The 15,793-nt window shown below is 37.3% G+C and overlaps 1 protein-coding gene across 2 annotated transcripts in view; it reads left to right on the top strand.

Moving 5' to 3' along the window:
* LOC105535608 (protein FAM13A-like) overlaps positions 1–15,793 on the top strand; it is a 269,070-nt gene that overhangs the window by 113,117 nt on the left and 140,160 nt on the right. For both annotated transcript variants that reach the window (XM_011974742.1, XM_011974741.1), the window contains one exon: positions 9,400–9,553. In XM_011974742.1, coding sequence (XP_011830132.1) covers positions 9,400–9,553 — 154 coding nt within the window. The remainder of the gene's footprint in view (positions 1–9,399; positions 9,554–15,793) is intronic.

The following is a 15,793-nucleotide window of genomic DNA, read 5'->3' as shown; positions in this document are numbered from 1 at the left end:
TAATCTTTGAAGAAGAACTTTCCCATTTCTCACAGACCACTAGTACAATTTGAACAAACAGTCGCATTAGGGATGTTGCTAAAGCTTCCCACTAGGTACACTATAGGATCTCTTTGATTGTATAAATATTTGGGTTTGATATGAGACATCCAGCCTTGTTAAGTGACCCCCAAAAACTACTGACTGGGGAATTCTAACTACAGCCTTATCTTTCCAAGAGAAAGAAGTAGGCCTACACATGGAAAAATGAAGAGGGGCAAGAGTCTTATTACGATAGGGAGTCTCATTCCATGCATCTTGGGAAAAACTCCACAGCATGAAGTTGGCAACTTCTCATCCTCATTTGCAGTTGAATGTCTCTGACTGTGCTAGCAGGCATTATATTCAACTCTCCGTGTAGTTCACACATCAGACATGAGACTTGTCCCTTGAAATTTATGTTGAGTTGTTTAGCAGTTTTTGTTCTTAGTTTTAGCCAGATTTTGGAGGGAACTGGAAGAATTTAGGATCCAGTTCAGTCTACAGTTGATAATAAAAACTCAAAAACAATGAACATTTTACAGGTATAATGTAGTTTTCTTTTGAAACATAATTTTTCTCTCTACAGTCACCCCCATTCCTACCAAAGATAATCAGGGTAAGACTAATTTGTTTGCAAAGTAAGTTTAGTCTCATAAAAATTGGTCTGAGGTATTTACATAAGTGCAGCAAGAATAACCCACAGAGGTTCCTTTTACATTTCCTTTGCTAGAATTTTGACAAGGGATCTCAGTTGGGACTTTTTTTTTTTTTTTTTTTTTTTTTTTTTTGAGACACAGTTTCGCTGTTGTTGCCAAGGCTGGAGTGCAATGGCATGATCTCGGCTCACTGCAACCTCTGCCTTCTGGGTTCAAGCAATTGTTATGCCTCAGCCTCTTGAGTAGCTGGGACTATAGGTGCCTGCCACCACGCGCAGCTAATTTTTTGTATTTTCAGTAGAGACAGGGCTTCACCATGTTGGCCAGGTGGGTCTTGAACTCCTGACCTCAGGTGATCTACCTGCCTTGGCCTCCCAAAGTGCTAGGATTACAGGCGTGAGCCACCGTGCCCTGCCAGATTGGACTTTTAAAAGCATCTTAACTCTAGGAAGTCAAACCAATATAAACAACTATAATCTTAATCAAGTATAATCATCAGACTTTGCCTACAGCATCTAATATCTCGAGGTTCCTGGGCCTGCCAGGAAGTGGCAACTTTTTACTCACTGGCTGTAAGGCAGGGAACCCTTGAAGCTAGGCAGTCTATCCACATTTTCAAATAGGACATTCCAGTCAAACCCTTGGTAATAAAACCAATGTTTCTGGTTACATCGTGTTATAAAGAGAGCAAATTCTTTTTTTAAAAAGAGGAACTAGGGTCTTGCTCTGTCACCCACCCTGCAGTGTAGTGGTATGATCATAGCTTGCTGCAGCTTCAAACTTCTAAGCTCAAGAGGTTCTCCCACTTCAGGCTCTTGGGTAGCTGGAACCATAGGCATATGCCATGATGCCCAGCTAATTTTTAAAATGAGGGTCTCACTATGTTGCCCGGGATGATCTCAAACTCCTGGCCTTAAGTGCACCTCCCACGCAGTCTTCAAAGTAGTTGAGATTGCACAAGTGAGCCACCATGCCCAGCAAGAGCAAATTCTTACTGAACTTATGCAAATAATCATAGTGCTGTAAAAATAAACATACTTAGGATAGTTTTTGAATTTCAGAGGTGTCAGGTAGAGAGGAGAAACAAATGTTTCCATTTTTGTTTACAGAAGTATCCTTTACCAAAGTGCTGTAAACTATGGATAGTTGAAAAGAGAGAGAGAGAAAAAAAATGTGTCCTTAAATCTGAAAAACAGAACATTAAAAGAACCAGCAATGTTTCAAAATTTTTAAAAGCTTTAAAAATTCGTAATTCTTCTTCATCAGTTCATTTAGTCTCATGTAATTAATTCTTGCTCTATTTGAGCTTAGTTAGCAGTTTCACAAACTCATCAGTTTCTTCATTAGAGTTCTAGAAATTCTCACCCAGTCCAGTGTTATCTCAAGGTTAGCAGAAACCTGAACTTGCCAGAGTTCCTCCCATCTTTTCTGTGAACCATCTTGAAGACACAGTGCTTTAAGATTATAGTTGTTTACAGAAAGCTTTTAGAAAGGCATCAGAATAAAGCAGTTAACTGTGGATAAGATTTAAAATGGCCATGTTAAAAACATGATGAGAATCCTTCGTAATAAGGATACACTTGACAAGGAAGTTTGGTTATTTCTGTGATGTACAACATTTTAACATAAAGTTATGACTGATAGCACAACAGATTTATAGCTCATATAGTTTTTGCAGCACATATTAAAAACATATCCATACAATTGGAACTCAAAGATTAAACATCATTTCTTATTTGACAATGTTTCCACATATAATTTAACATCTCAAGCCTAATTAATTTAATATTTCTCTTTTAGACTTTAAGGAGCCCTTCTGGAATGTTCAAAAGTTAGTTTGTGATCAAAATGACTTAATTTTGAATTCAGTTTTGGAAAGTTTGTCAAAAATAAAGGTTCAAAACACTTATCAATAATAGGATCACAAATCACTGTGAATAATAGTCATTCATTTAACCAAAGTGATAATTGTAAGATTTTTAAAAGCAGTTATATAGTTGTAGAAAACTTTAACTCTTTTAGTAGAGAGGAGATTAAGTTTTCGTAAGTAATCAATAACCTAAGAAGGAAAATATGAGGCACGTGGATTATTTTGATAAGACTCAGATTATTTGTTTCCTAGGCCAGTTACCAAGAAGTTCTCACCATTTTTTACTAAGAGCAGATAAATACTAAAAAAAAAACCTTGTTTTAAAACAGGAAACCAAATTTTTGCATCAGTGTATTGTTGATATCAAAGCTCAATTTTTCACCTTATAAGGAGACTATTTTTTTCAAAGAAGGTAGGCAATTCAGAGAGTTAGTAGCCTATGAATATTCAGGCAAGGTAGGATAGAAGGGAGCAGTAGGAGTCAGGCAGGCTTTACCATCTTTGGTATGGGTGATATCTTGCATTGTTAGCTTTTTATTAGCCTTCACGATACATTTCTTAAAAAGCAATTTTAGAATCTTATTTTTTTTTGACATTTCTACTTATTTATTTATTTATTTATTTATTCATTTATTTATTTTTTGAGATGGAGTCTCGCTCTGTCACCCTGGCTGGAGTGCAGTGGCGTAATCTTGGCTCACTGCAACCTGTGCCTCCTGGGTTCAAGTGATCCTCGTCCCTCAGCCTCCCAAGCAGCTGGGATGACAGGCCTGCACCACCACACCCGGTTAATGTTTGTATTTTTAGTAGAGGTGGGGTTTCACCATGTTGTCCAGGCTAGTCTCGAACTCCTAACCTCAGGTGATCCACCCACCTCAGCCTCCCAAAGTGCTGGGATTACAGGCATGAGCCACCATGCCCAGCCTCTTTGACGTTTCTTTTTTTATTATTATTATACTTTAATTTCTAGGGTACATGTGCACAACGTGCAGGTTTGTTACATATATATACATGTGCCATTTTGGTGTGCTGCACCCATTAACTCATCATTTACATTAGGTATATCTCCTAATGCTATCCCTACCCTCTACCCACTCCCCACAATAGGACCCGGTGTGTGATGATCCCCTTCCTGTGTCCAAGTGATCTCATTGTTCAATTCCTACCTATGAATGAGAACATGCGGTATTTGGTTTTCTGTTCTTGAGATAGTTTGCTGAGAATGATAGTTTCCAGCTGCATCCATGTCCCTACAAAGGACACGAACTCATCCTTTTTTATGGCTGCATGGTATTCCATGGCATATATGTGCCACATTTTGTTAATCCAGTCTGTCACTGATGGATATTTGGGTTGATTCCAAGTCTTTGCTATTGTGAATAGTGCCGCAATAAGCATATGTGTACATGTGTCTTTATAGCAGCATGACTTATAATCCTTTGGGTGTATCCCCAGTAATGGGGTGGCTGGGTCATATGGCATTTCTAGTTCTAGATCCTTGAGGAATCGCCACACTGTTTTCCACAATGGTTGAACTAGTTTACAGTCCCACCAACAGTGTAAAAGTGTTCCTATTTCTCCACATCCTCTCCAGCACCTGTTGCTTCCTGACTTTTTAATGATTGCCATTCTAACTGGTATGAGATGGTATCTCATTGTGGTTTTGATTTGCATTTCTCTCATGGCCAGTGATGATGAGCATTTCTTCATGTGTCTGTTGGCTGCATGAATGTCTTCTTTTGAGAAATGTCTGTTCATATCCTTTGCCCACTTTTTGATGGGGTTGTTTGTTTTTTTCTTGTAAATCTGATTGAGTTCTTTATAGATTCTGGATATTAGCCCTTTGTCAGATGAGTAGATTGCAAAAATTTTCTCCCATTCTATAGGTTGCCTGTTCACTCTGATGGTAGTTTCTTTTGCTGTGCAGAAGCTCTTTAGTGTAATTAGATCGCATTTGTCAATTGTGGCTTTTGTTGCCATTGCTTTTGGTGTTTTATACATGAAGTCCTTGCCCATGCCTATGTCCTGAATGGTATTACCTAGGTTTTCTTCTAGGGTTTTTATGGTTTTAGGTCTAACATTTAAGTCTCTAATCCATCTTGAATTAATTTTCGTATAAGGAGTAAGGAAAGGATCCAGTTTCAGCTTTCTACTTATGGCTAGCCAATTTTCCCAGCACCATTTATTAAATAGGGAATCCTTTCCCCATTTCTTGTTTTTGTCAGGTTTGTCAAAGATCAGATGGCTGTAGATGTGTGGTACTATTTCTGAGTGCTCTTTTCTGTTCCATTGGTCTATATCTCTGTTTTGGTACCAGTATCATGCTGTTTTGGTTACTGTAACCTTGTAGTATAGTTTGAAGTCAGGTAGCGTGATGCCTCCAGCTTTGTTCTTTTGACTTAGGATTGTCTTGGCATTGCAGGGTCTTTTTTGGTTCCATATGAACTTTAAAGCAGTTTTTTTTCCAATTCTGTGAAGAAAGTCATTGGTAGCTTGATGGGGATGGCATTGAATCTGTAAATTACCTTGGGCAATATGGCCATTTTCACAATATTGATTCTTCCTATCCATGAACATGGTATGTTCTTCCATTTGTTTGTGTCCTCTTTTATTTCACTGAGCAGTGGTTTGTAGTTCTTGAAGAGGTCCTTTACATCCCTTGTAAGTTGGATTCCTAGGTATTTTATTCTGTTTGAAGCTATTGTGAATGGGAGTTCATTCACGATTTGGCTCTCTGTCTGTTACTGGTGTATAAGAATGCTTGAGGCAAGCCAACATTCAAACTCTTTGACATTTCTAAATGTCAGTTAGAATAACAATCCCATTCTCTCTGCCTAATTCAAGAGGCTTGGGATTCAAGTGCACTTCTTAGAAGAACAGTTTTTTTTTCATCTAGGATATTTCATATAATGGCCATTATAATTCTGAATTATCTGTAGTAAAATTCTGCCACTTTTGTAAATCTTTGCAACTTTTGTGGGCATAATTTTTATCCTTGAGAAAGTCAGGTGTACCAGAAGGCAGAGTACTGACATCTTTAGAAATTAGGGATCTTATTTTTATGTTGGATCTTGGATGTTAGAGCCAAGATGGCTTTGGCACTGAAATCTCAGCACACAAGAAAAGAAGAAGTAAAGAGCCCCGCTGCAGTAATAACCAGTTAGTGCAGCTGATGGCAGTTACCTTAAAAACTGCAGCTTTTTTTTTGCCAGTGACTGTTTAGTCACTGCAAACGAAAGGTTATGTGCCCTGCCATAGCACAGACTACCCATTGGTACCCCAAAAGCCAAAGAGATCAGAGTACTCAAATACAAAAGAGAGCGGAGCCCAGACCTAAGAGGAACTTACACATGATTCTCAGGGCTCCAGGAGGAAGACAGGGGACCCACCCCCAACCACTTAAAGGGGAGGTTAGCAGTATCTTTCCTGTGTTCCTCAAGGAGTCTCAGAGACATCGGTAACCTTCTTCATTCAGTCATACAGTCCCTTCATTGGTCACTGTATCTGTCAGAAGACAAAATTACAACAAATTTAGTTTAAAGATCTGAATTGGCTTTATGTGTAGTTCTAGAATCATGCAATGCTTCATTCCACTAAGTAGATAAGTGTCCCAATGAGTCGAGCAAAGAGGTTTGTTTTATAGACAGAAAAAGGCCTTAAGAAAGCAGAAGCAAAGAACAAAAAGTGGATCAGTCATTTTAAAGTTACTTTCCTTATATGGTGGGAGCTGGGAGACAAGATAATAGAAAAATAACAGTTTGGTTAACATTAGGTTGTTTTCAGGTTAAGGATTAAAACAGGAAATTTCACTGTCATGCCAATGGAAGCTCCTGTTTGGGAAGTTGGGTATTTTCTCTCTTTCCTGATTTTAGAAAGTCAGATAACAACTTAGTTTTGATTTGATGATGTGGAATTTTAGCAAGGGTGACTCCATTTAGATTTTTAATCTGGTTTGTTGGGCTTAGTCCAAAACAATGGCCCCCTATGATTTTTATGTAACAACCCTCTAGATTCTTGGTTCTGCCCTCTAAGTCATGCTTTATTTTTAATGAAACTACTCATGTTTGCAGCTGAGTAGTTTTGTCAGCCTGCTTCCTGCCAATAGAATTTGGGGGCACCAGCATCGTCCTTTCATTTTGTATTCTCTCTGTCCCTTTGATTCCACGCTGGCAGTGTTTTTGCTGAAATGAATTTTTCAAAAACTTTGTTAGTATTCTGTGGATTTTATGGAGATTCACTTCATTGTAAGAAAGGCATATCCACAGATCTTTTAAAAATAATCCCTTTTGCATCTTTGGCTCATGCTCAAATGGCTGAGGGATGATGCTTTTAAATTCCTAGAGGCCCTCTGATTTGATTGACAGGATCTGTGAAGCACACCCTTCATCACTTGAAAGGGACCTTTGCCTGACTGTATAATACCAGTTTTTGATCTTTCTGAGATTTTAGCAAAAGGATATACAGTCACACTCTCAACTTTTTCTATAGAGCCTGCTTTCTTAACAGTGAATTTCTTAATTTTAGTGTCTTTTTTATTTGGAGAAGCTGAAAATTTTTAAAATCGTGTCCCCTTTCATTTTTGTATAAGTTCTCTCAATTTCTTTCTCTTTCTCCTCTTGCATTTTACTGTAAGTGGTAAGAAACTAGGTGGTGCTTTCACACCATTGCTTGGAAATAACGTTAACCGTATATCTAAGGCCATTGCTTACAAGTTTATCTTGTCACATAACTATGGGGTACAATTTCCCTAAGTTTTCTGCCACCATCACAAGGGTCTCCATCGCTCCAATTTCCAGTAACATATTCCTCATTTCCTTCTGAGCCCCCATCAGTGGTGTCCTTAAGGTCCAGGGGTCAGTTGAGAACTGGTTCAAGGCACTTTAGCCCTTCTCTATGATGCTGCCCAGTCTCCTTCCACTACCCAGTTCCCAAGCCTCTTCCACATTTTAGATATTTGTTACAGCAGCATCCCCTTTCCTAATACCAAACTTTGTATGGTAGTGTAACGAATTACCACACATTTAGTGGCTTAACACAACAAACATTTGCTCACAGTTTCTAGGGGTCAGGAATATGGGCACAACTTAACTGAATCCTCTGCTCTTGATCTTACAGTGCCAAATTCACAGTATTAACTGGGTTGCATTTTCATCTAAAGACTTGAGTTTGGGGAATGATTTGCTTCCAAGCTCATTCACGTTGTTGGCAGAGTTCATTTCTTTGCAGCTGCATGAGTAACCACCCTAGCATCTTATTGTGTTCTTATGGCTGTAGCCCCCCTGAAGTCCCATATTTCCCTGCCACATGATCCTCTTACAGCCATCTCACAACTTGACTGCTTATATCTTTAAGGCCCATGGGAGAATCTCTCACGAGTTGCATCTATTGTAACATAAGCATGGGAGTGACATCCTGTCACCTTTGCCAAATCGTATTAATCAGAAGCAGGTCACAGGTTCTATCTACACCCAAGTGAAGGGGGCCTTAGGGTGTGTATCCCAAGATAGTCTAGGAGGTTAAATACTATCTCCTAAAGATATCAGGTCATAATCCCTGGAATGTGTAAATGTTACTTTATTTGGAAAACAGACGCTTTGCAGATGTGATTAAGATAGGGATCTTGAGATATAAGGATTATCCTGCATTTTTAAGGGATAGGGGAGTGGACACGAAATGCGGTCACGTGTATTCTTATAAGAATGGGGTAGAGGGAGATTATACACATGTAGAGAAGGCCATGTGATGATGAGGCAGAGAGAGATTTGCAGATGCTGGCCCTGATTAAAGATTGGTGTGATGCACCTGTAGTCAAGCAATGCTGGCAGCCACCAGAAGCTAGGGGAAGCAAGGAACAGCTTCTCCCCTAGAGCTTTCACAGGGAGTATAGCCCCGCTGACACCTTTATTTTGCCCCAGTGATACTGATTTTGTTCTTTTGGCCTCCAGAACTGGAAGACAATACTTTCTGTTGTTTTAAGTCACTTAGTATATGGTAATTTGTTACAACTACCTCAGAAAATTAATACAGATAAGTAGTAAACGAGACCTGAGTGGTGCTTTTTAAATGTATTTCTCTGGTTATTCAGTGAAGCTAAGTATCTTTTCGTAAGGTTATTAACTATTCTGCAACATTTCCAACTCATGTCTTTCATCTCTTTTTCTTTTGGACCTATCTATTGATTAGTAGGGATTCTTTACATAGTGTAACTACTAATGTTTGTCAGTTATACATGTTACTGCAGAAATGTACCTGTAAACTATCTTTTTACCTTGTTTGTGGGGTATTCTGCATTCAGATATATTTTCAACTCTTTTTATTGTGAAAAAATTTAAGTACATTCAAAAGAAGAGAGAATAGTGTAATAGACCTTCCATGCTCTTGTCACTTAGTTCAACAATTATCATTATTTTTCCCCAGAAGGATTCATTTCTACCTTTAAGGTTTGTACTTTTTGTGCATTATCTAAGAAATCCTTAAATAAAGACTGTGTTCCTATTATTTGTGTGGCTATTTCTGTTGTGAAAACCCTCATTCTTTTTTTACTTTTATATAAATATTATGTATAATAATTTTTAATATATTCAAAGCACCACTGGTCTCAGTATTCATCTCTATCGTCTTCCTGAACAGCCTATATTTTTCTTATTCAGCCCAAGCTATTGATTCAGAACTTGGGAACTCTCCAATTGCTCCAACAATATCATGCATGTTACCATAGAGCTTGTTGAAAATCCCATACATCCCTATAAGAAGGCTAATTATTCAGGAGATTTCAAAATACGAGTCTGAGTCAGCTAGCAGGAATTGTTGTGTTTACTAAGTAATTCCTCTCTTTCCCTTTCTTGTTTCTAGTGTGCCACCTGGGCTTGAAGGCATGAAGGAACAGGACCTGTGCAACAAGATAATGGCTAAAATTCTAGAAAATTATAATACCCTGTTTGAAGTAGAGTATACAGAAAATGATCAACCGAGATGCGAAAACCTGGCTAGGCTTATCATAGTAAAAGTAAGCAACTTGGTTTTTAATTTTCAGTATTGCTGTAATTTTAGACAGAAGATTTTATTTAATTCTTTCTCATAAAAATTCCGTATGAATATAACCCTGAGATTATTATTCCTATGTGTAGTGAGTTCTTCTTATGAAATCTATTATTTCAAATGTTTATTATATTGAAATATAGCCTTATAAGATTCAAGAATAATAGCAATTTTATGTTTTCTTGTTGCTATAAAGTCGTCTCAAAAATACTTGCATGAGCCCAGTGCTATGGTCAACTGGCCACACCACCCTTACTACAGAAGCCTGATGTTACAGCAGGAGTAAGTGCATATAGCTGTGATCAGGAGTGCTAGCTTACTAACTAGATTGCAAATTCCTGAAGACAATATTACTGTGTCTTTTTGTCTCCTTTGTGTCTGGCACAGTTTGAAGCTCAACCTCAGATTTTAAGTCCCATATATTAGTTTTTGGTAGCAATCATCAGTAAAGGAGAATATTTTAAAAACCTATAAAGGAGTCCTTGACAATACTATCTAAGTCTTTTTATACATTGGTAATTTTATAATATACCCTGTATATATTAGGTAAATGCCTGTAGGTCTCCAAAGACCTAGAATTGAGAATCAGAGGGTAAACATCCAAACAAATCTCTCAGATATGGGAAAATAAGGAAGCCATCTTATTTCGTCCTCATTTATATTGAGGTAAATCATGATGGAGCTGGTATGAGATTTCCTCAGGAGGTTTCTTGAAGATTATCAGGTTTACAGACCATAACATACTCTTTGCTGATTCATATAGCAATGAATGATAAAATCAGAGACACTTGGTTTGGGTGCTTAAAGGAATGTTTTCATCTCTTCTCCCAGTTGAGGCTATGTCTTTGAAGAAAGGTTAAAATGGTATGAGTATCAAGTAGCATCCTACGAAAGGATCTAAAACTAGATTTTCTAGTTTGCGCAGTTAAAATGATAAAATGAGATAATTGGAGACTATCAGTTGTAAATCTGAGTTGGAAGTAAAACAGTAGCTGAAAAAAATGTCAGCGATTCACAAGAGAAAATAAGAAAACAACATTACTTCAGTCTTACCTCAGAAAAGTTAAAATAAATGATTTTTTAAATAGAAAAAAATCCCCCTCAAGTTTGTTCCTCTGGTACCTGTAGTACTTTGAAAAGGATCTCTTTTTAAAATGTTAAAAGGTAATGAACTTTGTTTCAGCAGCATCTCTCAATCACATATACCCCATAAATATGTACAACTACTAAAGGACCCATAATGACAATTAAAAATAAAAAAATTTAAAAATCTCTTATAAACAATTTTTAACAGTCATACCTTTTTACTAGGGCAGATAAAACAATAAGGTGAACCTGAAGTATAATGGAAATAGATAAATATAATCTTAGTCAGGGCGAACTTGCTGAGATAAAACTAATTGCTGGAATATGCCATTGGGAAGCTGATATGGTTTGGATGTTTGTCCCCTCCAAACCTCATGTTGAAATGTAGTCCCTGGTGTTGGAACTGGGGCCTGGTGGGAGGTGTCTGGACCACGAGGGCGGATCCTTCATGAATGGCTTAGTGCCATCCCCTTGGTGACGAGTGAGTTCTTGCTATGAGTTCACACGAGACCTGCTTGTTTAAAAGTGTGTGGCACTTCTGCCCCTCACTCTTGCTCCCACTCTCGCCATGTGACGTACCTGCTCCCCTTTGTCTTCTGCTGTGATTGTGAGCTTCCTGAGGCCTCACCAGAGGCAGATACTCTGTACCTGCTGAACCGTGAGTCAATTAAACCTCTTTTTAAAATAAATGACCCAGCCTTAAGTATTTCTTTATAGCAACACAAACAGACTAATACAGATGTTATTTGCTGTGCAAGTAAAATAACACCTGTTGAGATCTGTGGAAGAGTGCCCTGCTTGGAAATCCTTGAGTGACTAGGTTTAAGGCTGGTGGAGAACATGGTATGAGACTATAATATAAGATATAATTCTGTGGGAGCCAAATACAGATGTCTTCAGTAGATGAAGAAGAATATAAAATGCTGCTCTTTTAATGTAAGTTTCAGATCTGGCCTAGAGGCAGATAAATGTCATGATTAGAAACTACGTTTGTAGTCTCTGGAAGTGTCATTCTGCCAAAGCAGAATTTTGATGCTTTTTTTTTTTTAACTGATCTTGCTGATAGTCTCTTCTTTGAGAAAGTAGAGAATGTGACAAGGGCTGTGATTCTCTGGACTTAATCATAACAAGTAAGGATGAAATAGAAGTTATAGTAGTCATTTTAAAAGGATATGCCAATGCCATTTTAAAGTACATAGTAATAAAATGAGAATATGTTAGCCACATTCAGATATGTAAATGTTGACAATGCTTCAAAAACAGACTTTTTTGAAAATTATAAAGATCATAGAAACATTAGATAGAAACTAAAAGGTAGATAGGTTTAAAAGAAATTGAGACTCTCAGAATGAAATCATTAATATACTGAAAAAGAAAAAAAATGAGAAGGTAATTAAAGAAAAGTGTCTTTCTGTTCATTTTTTCACATGAGTTCAGTTTTGGAAGGATGAATATAAAGATAGGAAATAGGCACAAAGTAAATGATAAATACCCAAGAGTGATAGGGACATAAAATATATGAGTTGAGAATAAGGCAAGTCTCATGAAAACGACTTAGATATAGGGCTTTTAAGTGGGGAAAAGGACTAAACATAAACACTGAGATACCTTGTATATCCCAGTTTGGAGAACAGAGTCATAAAATGTTGAATGAAGTTTCTTATATATTCTTGCATGCATGCTAAATGGAGATTTGGGCCCAGAGAAATATATTTGGTTGTATTTGGACCTAGATGAAGAACTTTGCCCAGCGTATTGGAATATGGAGTCTTTTTCTGTCATAGGCTGTCAAAGCCTAATGTCTGTTTCTGTTCAGCTGATTATGGTCAGTAGCTGCAAAATTGATCATGGCATCTATAGCACATTCATCAGCCTCACTTTGAGACAGACTTCCTCTGTCTGAAGGCCAAGGTAATGATAAGGGGAAAAGTTTTATCATTATGACTTCCCGTTCAACTTTGCTTTCCCTACCATTCTTTGGGAGTGAACCTAGGTCTCTAGAGTTTTTCCAGATTCTGCAATGGTTTGACCATGTTGACCAGATCTAGTTACCCCAGTGAAGGAAATTTTGGATAGACCTCTTAGCTCTGTGACATTTGGAGAAATATGATAATGTATATGTTGGCCCTTGGCATTTTAGCCCCCATTTTGTTGAATTTGGCAAATAGTCTTCACAGTCAGTGGTCCACAGTTATGGCCACCTCTTACTTCACTTAAGATGGAGGTTTCTTTTCTCTCATTCATTATTTTTGTTTTTATAGGTTTCAAGAAGGGAATTTACATAGAAACACTTTTATTTTGTCAGAATGAAAGGTCAAGGCTGTATTTCTGAATAACTGGGTTAGGAGAAGCACATCTTTCCAGTAGGCATCTAACAGCCACAGTCTAATTTCTCCAGCTGCAGGATAATTCTAGATTTTCTCTTCAGAAGGTGTTCTAAATCTAGACATTAGTGAAGCCCCATTCAAGAATTAACTTAATCATCCAGATATTTACATACACAAAATTTGGTGAGAAAAGTATGGATAAAATAATGGACCATGAACTATTAAGTTGAATTCATTAAATCCAAGTATTAGTAATTATTCAGTGCCTACTAGGAGTAATTGTTCTAGGTACAGTGAATAATAGATGAAAATCTCTGCCCTTATGATTCTTATATTCTAATGGAAATACAATAAACAACAGCCAATAAAAAAAGAAAAGAAAATATGTAGTATGTCAGATGGTGATATATTCTGTGAAGTAAAATAAAGCAGGGCAAGGCAGAAGTAGAGGAGTGGCATTTGCTTGTTTAAATAGGAGAGTTAAAATGCTTCATTGACAGGAAGACATTTGAGTAGAGACTTGAAGGAAGTGAGGCAGCAAGCCATGAAAACACTTGAGAGAAGAGTATTCCAGGCAAGGAGAAGAGCAGTACAAAGGCCTTGAGATGTGAATATACCTGGTCTGATGAGCAGCGGAGAGGCCAGTACAGTTGGATTGCCTTGAGCAAGATGGAATTGAAAGGAAATGAGGCCACAAAGGAAACAAAGGATCAGCAGATTGTGTCTATTGATAGATCGTTTTGAGGACTTCGACTTTTACTCTAAGTGAAGCTATTAGTCAGTATTAAGCAGAAGAGTGCTATGTTGTGACTTCTGTATTAAAAAGATTACTAGGCTCTTGAGAGGGATAGACAGAAGTAGGGCAATCTATTAGGAATTTATTACAATAGTCCAGGTAAAAACAATGGTAAATTGGGCATGGATGATGGTAATGAAAGTGATGAGACGATTGGAAGGTAAGCTAGGATGTGCAACAGCAATACAATAGGAGTTACTAGAGACTGTAGTTAGGCAGGCTAAAGAATGTTTGAGGCAGAAGTAGATGAGCAAGTAAGCTAGAAGAGTAGGGGCTGAAAACAGGAAATAGGAGGTTTGCATTACTGATTTTGGAGGTTGAGCTATCTGGAGTGAAAATAAGGCTTAAGTTGTGTTTCTGAGCATGGGGGACTAAAGTGAAGGAGAAGAGAAAATTATGGGAAAGGCGATGATAAAAAGATGGGAGATAAAGATATTGATGGTTTGTCCTTATTGACCCTGAATTTACCCAGAAGGTTGGCAGATATTGAGGGGTTCAGGAGTCTATGAGCCTGGTTTGTCTGGTTGTCCCGTTTGTGTATAAGTATTATGAATATATGTAATAGGGTTCATGCAAACCTCATATATATGCATACTATAAAATAATGTGATTAGCATATTGCTAAATATCTATCTAGAAATATCTAGATGAATATGAACCTATTCCAGATAAACATGTTATAGGACTTTATTAGATAGTGTTGCTATTGCTCATTATATCTTTTGGGATTTTAAAGTTGTCTTCAGAGCATATATATGTCACTCATATACCATATTTTTCTGTATATCATTGGACTGGGAAATCTTTGTACTTTAATGCTTTGATTGTGGGAAGTGAGCAATAGTCATTTTGACCTATGGCATATCACTAAGTTGAGGAGTGCTGATTATATGTTAACTTTTGGGTTTAAAATTTAAATCTGGCTATGAAATAATTATGTTGATTTTCTTATGTGACTCTTAAGCAAACTCTCAAAACAGTTACTAACAAATGCTCTGAGGAAAGCAAAATATTAGAATGACCTTCCATAATGATTAGTTCGAAGGAAGTGCTCACATTAATATATGTTATGGCAAGTTTGACCACAAAGCTCATTTTTTTATATATTTGACTTTCAGGTCAAAAAATTAATATTGTTTATGTAGAATCAAAGTCACTTACCCTATAAACTGATATATCACAGAAACTTCCTAAACCATTTCCCATATCTTTTTCATGCTCAAAAACATGGCATGTCTCTCCATTTTCATTTAGTGCCACAGCCTAAGCACAATTAACTTGAACAAATGTTTGTTCACTTTTTTCTTATTTAATGCAAAACTACTCTGTGCAAAGCTCCCTACTAAGTGCTGGAGTGCTTCAGAAAATAAACAAGACATGTCCCTGTCCTTGGGGGACCTTACAGTCTATAAGAAACAAAATCAGTGTAGGAACACAGGGGCAAAAGGGAGGATAGGGCCTTATACCAGACATTGTGCCACATTCTTCTATATATGTACCTCATTTACTACTGACAGTAACCTCTTGAAGTAATTGATCTTAATACTGGTTTACAGATGAGTAAATGTAAGGGTAAATTGCTCAAGATTACACAACAGTAAATGGCAAAGCTGGGTTTTGAAATCAAGAAAGTACTGATTAGAGGCGAAGTAGAGAAATAACCAAAATCTTGGAGACTTAACTTAGGCCATCAGTGCCATGAGCTTTCATACGTGCATTCATTTAATGAGTATGTACTGTAGGAACTTAGTGTCAGTGTCAGGAAAGCAGTTGAACTCTGTTCTTCTGACTCCTATATGTCTTCACTATTCCTAACCTCTTGTGTAGCCCCTCAAGAATATTACAAACTTCTGAGCAACAGGGGAATTATAACAGGAAATAAAAGATGTTTTTGGTTTTTTGTTGTTTGCTTCTTTGTAATCTGGTTGCACTGTCTCTCCTTTTGTGTAGGTAAACTTATGTAGTGAGAATGATTAGTTTGTACCCACCAAAATCTATG

The sequence above is a fragment of the Mandrillus leucophaeus genome, unplaced genomic scaffold, assembly GCF_000951045.1.
Source record: "Mandrillus leucophaeus isolate KB7577 unplaced genomic scaffold, Mleu.le_1.0 Scaffold1480, whole genome shotgun sequence".
Taxonomy (NCBI): Eukaryota; Metazoa; Chordata; class Mammalia; order Primates; family Cercopithecidae; genus Mandrillus; species Mandrillus leucophaeus.
Note: the sequence above shows the minus strand (reverse complement) of the source record. Positions and strands in the feature narration are given on the sequence as shown.